The sequence below is a fragment of the Nanorana parkeri genome, unplaced genomic scaffold, assembly GCF_000935625.1.
Source record: "Nanorana parkeri isolate BGI_ZX_2015 unplaced genomic scaffold, ASM93562v1 scaffold3508, whole genome shotgun sequence".
NCBI classification, from domain to species: domain Eukaryota; kingdom Metazoa; phylum Chordata; class Amphibia; order Anura; family Dicroglossidae; genus Nanorana; species Nanorana parkeri.
Genome location: NW_017309776.1, coordinates 14588 through 22850, shown reverse-complemented (window position 1 = coordinate 22850; position 8263 = coordinate 14588). Strand labels below are relative to the sequence as shown.

Sequence of the window (8263 nt, the reverse complement as noted above, 5' to 3'; positions counted from 1 at the left end):
CCATAGACTAGGACAGGGTAAGGGAAGGCCCATAGACTAGGACAGGGTAAGGGAAGGTCCATAGACTAGGACAGGGTAAGGGAAGGTCCATAGACTAGGACAGGGTAAGGGAAGGCCCATAGACTAGGACAGGGTAAGGGAAGGCCCATAGACTAGGACAGGGTAAGGGAAGGTCCATAGACTAGGACAGGGTAAGGGAAGGTCCATAGACTAGGACAGGGTAAGGGAAGGTCCATAGACTAGGACAGGGTAAGGGAATACCCATAGACTAGGACAGGGTAAGGGAAGGTCCATAGACTAGGACAGGGTAAGGGAAGGTCCATAGACTATGACAGGGTAAGGGAAGGTCAATAGACTATGACAGGGTAAGGGAATGCCCATAGACTAGGACAGGGTAAGGGAAGGTCCATAGACTAGGACAGGGTAAGGGAATGCCCATAGACTAGGACAGGGTAAGGGAAGGTCTATAGACTAGGACAGGGTAAGGGAAGGTCCATAGACTAGGACAGGGTAAGGGAAGGCCCATAGACTAGGACAGGGTAAGGGAAGGCCCATAGACTAGGACAGGGTAAGGGAAGGCCCATAGACTAGGACAGGGTAAGGGAAGGCCCATAGACTAGGACAGGGTAAGGGAAGGCCCATAGACTAGGACAGGGTAAGGGAAGGCCCATAGACTAGGACAGGGTAAGGGAAGGCCCATAGACTAGGACAGGGTAAGGGAAGGTCCATAGACTAGGACAGGGTAAGGGAAGGCCCACAGACTAGGACAGGGTAAGGGAAGGTCCGTCCCCTCCGCTCCTCCCACGCTCGCCTCCAGGACTTCTCTAGAGTCTCTCCCGTCCTCTGGAACTCTTTACCCCAACCTGTCCGTCTGTCTCCCACACTGGCTGTCTTTAGGCGATCCCACCTCAACAATTCATCCCCCCACACAGATCCCTCCTCCTCATGTATCACTGGCCCCTCCCCTCTTAGATTGTAAGCCCTCAGGGGCGGAGCCTCCTCACCATCTTGTGACTGTATATAAATCCTGTATAATAATAATAATGTCCTCACTCTCTGACCGTCTCCTGTAGTGTGTCCTCACTCTCTGACCGTCTCCTGTAGCGTGTCCTCACTCTCTGACCGTCTCCTGTAACGTGTCCTCACTCTCTGACCGTCTCCTGTAACGTGTCCTCACTCTCTGACCGTCTCCTGTAGCCTGTCCTCACTCTCTGACCGTCTCCTGTAGCGTGTCCTCACTCTCTGACCGTCTCCTGTAGCGTGTCCTCACTCTCTGACCGTCTCCTGTAGCGTGTCCTCACTCTCTGACCGTCTCCTGTAGCGTGTCCTCACTCTCTGACCGTCTCCTGTAGCGTGTCCTCACTCTCTGACCGTCTCCTGTAGCGTGTCCTCACTCTCTGACCGTCTCCTGTAGCGTGTCCTCACTCTCTGACCGTCTCCTGTAGCGTGTCCTCACTCTCTGACCGTCTCCTGTAGCGTGTCCTCACTCTCTGACCGTCTCCTGTAGCGTGTCCTCACTCTCTGACCGTCTCCTGTAGCGTGTCCTCACTCTCTGACCGTCTCCTGTAGCGTGTCCTCACTCTCTGACCGTCTCCTGTAGCGTGTCCTCACTCTCTGACCGTCTCCTGTAGCGTGTGCTCACTCTCTGACCGTCTCCTGTAGCGTGTGCTCACTCTCTGACCGTCTCCTGTAGCGTGTGCTCACTCTCTGACCGTCTCCTGTAGCCTGTCCTCACTCTCTGACCGTCTCCTGTAGCGTGTCCTCACTCTCTGACCGTCTCCTGTAGCGTGTGCTCACTCTCTGACCGTCTCCTGTAGCGTGTGCTCACTCTCTGACCGTCTCCTGTAGCGTGTGCTCACTCTCTGACCGTCTCCTGTAGCGTGTGCTCACTCTCTGACCGTCTCCTGTAGCGTGTGCTCACTCTCTGACCGTCTCCTGTAGCGTGTGCTCACTCTCTGACCGTCTCCTGTAGCGTGTGCTCACTCTCTGACCGTCTCCTGTAGCGTGTGCTCACTCTCTGACCGTCTCCTGTAGCGTGTGCTCACTCTCTGACCGTCTCCTGTAGCGTGTGCTCACTCTCTGACCGTCTCCTGTAGCGTGTGCTCACTCTCTGACCGTCTCCTGTAGCGTGTGCTCACTCTCTGACCGTCTCCTGTAGCGTGTGCTCACTCTCTGACCGTCTCCTGTAGCGTGTGCTCACTCTCTGACCGTCTCCTGTAGCGTGTGCTCACTCTCTGACCGTCTCCTGTAGCGTGTGCTCACTCTCTGACCGTCTCCTGTAGCGTGTGCTCACTCTCTGACCGTCTCCTGTAGCGTGTGCTCACTCTCTGACCGTCTCCTGTAGCGTGTGCTCACTCTCTGACCGTCTCCTGTAGCGTGTGCTCACTCTCTGACCGTCTCCTGTAGCGTGTGCTCACTCTCTGACCGTCTCCTGTAGCGTGTGCTCACTCTCTGACCGTCTCCTGTAGCGTGTGCTCACTCTCTGACCGTCTCCTGTAGCGTGTGCTCACTCTCTGACCGTCTCCTGTAGCGTGTGCTCACTCTCTGACCGTCTCCTGTAGCGTGTGCTCACTCTCTGACCGTCTCCTGTAGCGTGTGCTCACTCTCTGACCGTCTCCTGTAGCGTGTGCTCACTCTCTGACCGTCTCCTGTAGCGTGTGCTCACTCTCTGACCGTCTCCTGTAGCGTGTGCTCACTCTCTGACCGTCTCCTGTAGCGTGTGCTCACTCTCTGACCGTCTCCTGTAGCGTGTGCTCACTCTCTGACCGTCTCCTGTAGCGTGTGCTCACTCTCTGACCGTCTCCTGTAGCGTGTGCTCACTCTCTGACCGTCTCCTGTAGCGTGTGCTCACTCTCTGACCGTCTCCTGTAGCGTGTGCTCACTCTCTGACCGTCTCCTGTAGCGTGTGCTCACTCTCTGACCGTCTCCTGTAGCGTGTGCTCACTCTCTGACCGTCTCCTGTAGCGTGTGCTCACTCTCTGACCGTCTCCTGTAGCGTGTGCTCACTCTCTGACCGTCTCCTGTAGCGTGTGCTCACTCTCTGACCGTCTCCTGTAGCGTGTGCTCACTCTCTGACCGTCTCCTGTAGCGTGTCCTCACTCTCTGACCGTCTCCTGTAGCGTGTGCTCACTCTCTGACCGTCTCCTGTAGCGTGTGCTCACTCTCTGACCGTCTCCTGTAGCCTGTCCTCACTCTCTGACCGTCTCCTGTAGTGTGTCCTCACTCTCTGACCGTCTCCTGTAGCCTGTCCTCACTCTCTGACCGTCTCCTGTAGCGTGTCCTCACTCTCTGACCGTCTCCTGTAGCGTGCCCTCATTCTCTGACCGTCTCCTGTAGCGTGCGCTCACTCTCTGACCGTCTCCTGTAGCGTGTCCTCACTCTCTGACCGTCTCCTGTAGCGTGTCCTCACTCTCTGACCGTCTCCTGTAGCGTGTCCTCACTCTCTGACCGTCTCCTGTAGCGTGTCCTCACTCTCTGACCGTCTCCTGTAGCGTGTGCTCACTCTCTGACCGTCTCCTGTAGCGTGTCCTCATTCTCTGACCGTCTCCTGTAGCGTGTGCTCACTCTCTGACCGTCTCCTGTAGCGTGTGCTCACTCTCTGACCGTCTCCTGTAACCTCGGGTTCTTGTCTCTCGCAGATGCCACCGAAGAAGAAGACGTCGCAGGGTGAAGCTGCCGAGGATCCTGGGAGGCGGAGCCCGGCGGAGGGGGAGGGGCTTGTGGTCAGTGAGGGGGAACGGCGGCTCCGCGGGGAGCACGAGCGTCTGATGAGCGAACACGACGGGCTGAGGAAACGCCTGGAGCAGCTGCGCAGAGACAACGAGTTCCTGCAGGAGGAAGCCGAGACGGTGCGCAGGGAGAGTCAGGAATACCTCCTGTACATGGGGAGGCGGAGCCAGCGGCGGCAGGACGCCATCATCAGCCTCAACGACCAGAACACGCGAGAGCTGGAGGACCTCAGGAGGCAGAAGGAGGAGCTGGAGGCCGTCCTCGGGGGGGAGGAGGAGACTCTGAGAGGACAACTCCTCCAGCGGGAGGCGGAGCTAGCCGCCCTGAGGAGAGAGCTGAAGGAGGCGGAGCCCATGAAGGAGGTTCAGAGGGAGCAGATGTCCCTCATCAGGAGGCTGGAGGCCGAGGTCATGACCTCCCGGGGGAAACACGCCCACTCCCTGCTCAGGGTGAAGAGCGCCTTCCTGCGCCACAAGGTGGCGTGTCAGCAGGACTCCGAGCGTCACCTTACCCAGCTCTCCCTGAGGGCCCACGAGGAGGCCCGGAGCGCCCTGCACGGGGTGAGCCGGAGGGTGAAGGAGGAGAACCGGAACCTGAGGGAGGAGCTTCTGCCACTCATCAACCAATACCGGGGCCTCCAGAACCAGAAGAAGAAGCTGATGGAGCAGAAGAAGGAACTGCAGAGAGAAGAGCGGTGCCAGAGCGAGGTCCGGAGCGCCCAGCGGAGGCTCAACACCTCCCCCCCATAGGAAGGGGGAGGGTGGAAACTTCCTCCCCCCACCCAATATTAGATTTGTGGGGCGAATGATTTCGATTTCTTGTCTCATCTTCCAAAACAATAAAGTTTTTTTGACGTTTCCATTTTCCTGGTGTTTTTTTGGCCTTCGCAGATAGAAACGGGATTCTTAGAGGAACTCTCCGCCCGGCTGAATCCCCGAGACCTCCCCAATGGACGGACCTCCCCAATGGACGGACCTCCCCAATGGACGGACCTCCCCAATGGACGGACTTCCCCAATGGAGGGACCTCCCCAATGGACGGACCTCCCCAATGGACGGACCTCCCACACATGGAGGGACCTCCCCAATGGAGGGACCTCCCCAATGGACGGACCTCCCCAATGGACGGACCTCCCCAATGGACGGACCTCCCCAATGGACGGACTTCCCCAATGGAGGGACCTCCCCAATGGACGGACCTCCCCAATGGACGGACCTCCCACACATGGAGGGACCTCCCCAATGGACGGACCTCCCCAATGGACGGACCTCCCCAATGGACGGACTTCCCCAATGGACGGACCTCCCCAATGGACGGACTTCCCCAATGGACGGACCTCCCCAATGGAGGGACCTCCCCAATGGAGGGACCTCCCCAATGGAGGGACCTCCCCAATGGACGGACCTCCCCAATGGACGGACCTCCCCAATGGACGGACCTCCCCAATGGACGGACTTCCCCAATGGAGGGACCTCCCCAATGGACGGACCTCCCCAATGGACGGACCTCCCACACATGGAGGGACCTCCCCAATGGACGGACCTCCCCAATGGACGGACCTCCCCAATGGACGGACCTCCCCAATGGACGGACCTCCCCAATGGACGGACCTCCCCAATGGACGGACCTCCCCAATGGACGGACCTCCCCAATGGACGGACCTCCCCAATGGACGGACCTCCCCAATGGACGGACTTCCCCAATGGACGGACCTCCCCAATGGACGGACTTCCCCAATGGACGGACCTCCCCAATGGAGGGACCTCCCCAATGGACGGACCTCCCCAATGGAGGGACCTCCCCAATGGACGGACCTCCCCAATGGACGGACCTCCCCAATGGACGGACCTCCCCAATGGACGGACTTCCCCAATGGAGGGACCTCCCCAATGGACGGACCTCCCCAATGGACGGACCTCCCACACATGGAGGGACCTCCCCAATGGACGGACCTCCCCAATGGACGGACCTCCCCAATGGACGGACTTCCCCAATGGACGGACTTCCCCAATGGAGGGACTTCCCCAATGGACGGACCTCCCCAATGGACGGACCTCCCCAATGGACGGACCTCCCACACATGGAGCGACCTCCCCAATGGACGGAGATCGGAAAGTGACTCCAAGTCTGTTGGCCCCCCAAGCTGAGCCGGTTCGGGGTGACCACCAATCCCGAGGCCAGGACTGGAGGCAGGGAGTGTTCCAGGGACAGGCAGGAGGACCCGTGGCCAGGCTCATTATCCCACGGCCGATGATGAAGTGTGGGGGAGGTGCAGTGAGCAGCCACCAGGCGGAGGCTGGGACATGGGGGTGTGACCTCCGCTCCTTCCACGGACCCCTCAGAGAAGATCTCCAGATTTGGAACCATTTGCGCTTATTAAAACCAGATAGAAAATTTCCACCAATCGTCTCCATAGCAGAAACCACGCCCACACACTGCTCCCATCCTCTAGACTCCGCCCACCATGCTGCCCACCCACCTACAGACCCCTGTGGCTCCACAAACCTGATGTCACTCTCATGCCGACTGACTGAACATTGCCTGCCAATCGGTGCCGTGTTTCCATGCCCATAGCACAGCATTAGCAGTTGCGAGGTCCCTCAGGGTTTCCGGTGGAGTCGGCGGGATGCGCGGTCCCTCAGGGGTCCGGGGGAGTCGGCAGGGTGCGCGGTCCCTCAAGGGTCCGGGGGAGTCGGCAGGGTGCGCGGTCCCTCAAGGGTCCGGGGGAGTCGGCAGGGTGCGCGGTCCCTCAAGGGTCCGGGGGAGTCGGCAGGGTGCGCGGTCCCTCAAGGGTCCGGGGGAGTCGGCAGGGTGCGCGGTCCCTCAAGGGTCCGGGGGAGTCGGCAGGGTGCGCGGTCCCTCAAGGGTCCGGGGGAGTCGGCAGGGTGCGCGGTCCCTCAAGGGTCCGGGGGAGTCGGCAGGGTGCGCGGTCCCTCAAGGGTCCGGGGGAGTCGGCAGGGTGCGCGGTCCCTCAAGGGTCCGGGGGAGTCGGCAGGGTGCGCGGTCCCTCAAGGGTCCGGGGGAGTCGGCAGGGTGCGCGGTCCCTCAAGGGTCCGGGGGAGTCGGCAGGGTGCGCGGTCCCTCAAGGGTCCGGGGGAGTCGGCAGGGTGCGCGGTCCCTCAAGGGTCCGGGGGAGTCGGCAGGGTGCGCGGTCCCTCAAGGGTCCGGGGGAGTCGGCAGGGTGCGCGGTCCCTCAAGGGTCCGGGGGAGTCGGCAGGGTGCGCGGTCCCTCAAGGGTCCGGGGGAGTCGGCAGGGTGCGCGGTCCCTCAAGGGTCCGGGGGAGTCGGCAGGGTGCGCGGTCCCTCAAGGGTCCGGGGGAGTCGGCAGGGTGCGCGGTCCCTCAAGGGTCCGGGGGAGTCGGCAGGGTGCGCGGTCCCTCAAGGGTCCGGGGGAGTCGGCAGGGTGCGCGGTCCCTCAAGGGTCCGGGGGAGTCGGCAGGGTGCGCGGTCCCTCAAGGGTCCGGGGGAGTCGGCAGGGTGCGCGGTCCCTCAAGGGTCCGGGGGAGTCGGCAGGGTGCGCGGTCCCTCAAGGGTCCGGGGGAGTCGGCAGGGTGCGCGGTCCCTCAAGGGTCCGGGGGAGTCGGCAGGGTGCGCGGTCCCTCAAGGGTCCGGGGGAGTCGGCAGGGTGCGCGGTCCCTCAAGGGTCCGGGGGAGTCGGCAGGGTGCGCGGTCCCTCAAGGGTCCGGGGGAGTCGGCAGGGTGCGCGGTCCCTCAAGGGTCCGGGGGAGTCGGCAGGGTGCGCGGTCCCTCAAGGGTCCGGGGGAGTCGGCAGGGTGCGCGGTCCCTCAAGGGTCCGGGGGAGTCGGCAGGGTGCGCGGTCCCTCAAGGGTCCGGGGGAGTCGGCAGGGTGCGCGGTCCCTCAAGGGTCCGGGGGAGTCGGCAGGGTGCGCGGTCCCTCAAGGGTCCGGGGGAGTCGGCAGGGTGCGCGGTCCCTCAAGGGTCCGGGGGAGTCGGCGGGGTGCCTCAGGGCTGTCACATGACAGGATGGGGAGTGAATACATTCCTCCAAACCCCAAAATAACTCCTCATTCCTGGCAGGGGCAACAACGGGGCAAGTTTGGGGCAGTTGGAGTCCCACTTTAAGGGACCCAAGCCACTCCTCTTCCATCTGCGAGGACCGGGGCAGAGGACACTGGAAGGCCATTGGCTCTTTATTGCTCCGCCTCTCATGTCACAGCTCTGGTTAGAACGATGTCAGCCTCCCCATCGGATGGAGGTCAGATGTCCCGGTGTGAGTCGGTCTGACACTGGCTGTGTGCAGGAGGGAGGAACGGGATCCATCAGCTCGACCCCCGCCAGCACGCTGCACTGAAGTACATGTATGAGTGGCTGCACATGTATGAGTGGCTGCACATGTATGAGTGGCTGCACATGTATGAGTGGCTGCACATGTATGAGTGGCTGCACATGTATGAGTGGCTGCACATGTATCAGTGGCTGCACATGTATCAGTGGCTGCACATGTATGAGTGGCTGCACATGTATGAGTGGCTGCACATGTATGAGGGGCTGGAAGTGTATGAGGGGCTGCACA

General features: G+C 61.3%; 2 protein-coding genes across 2 annotated transcripts in view; both read left to right on the top strand.

Moving 5' to 3' along the window:
* CCDC166 (coiled-coil domain containing 166) overlaps positions 1-4478 on the top strand; it is an 8096-nt gene extending 3618 nt beyond the window's left edge. Inside the window, exon 3 of the mRNA XM_018575062.1 lies at positions 3639-4478. Within this exon, the coding sequence (XP_018430564.1) occupies positions 3639-4478 (840 nt within the window). The remainder of the gene's footprint in view (positions 1-3638) is intronic.
* Positions 4479-6355: 1877 nt separating this feature from the next.
* LOC108803220 (S-antigen protein-like) lies at positions 6356-7750 on the top strand. The gene has a single exon (XM_018575061.1). It carries the CDS (start codon positions 6356-6358, stop codon positions 7748-7750), a length of 1395 nt encoding a protein of 464 aa, XP_018430563.1.
* Positions 7751-8263: the final 513 nt, after the last annotated feature.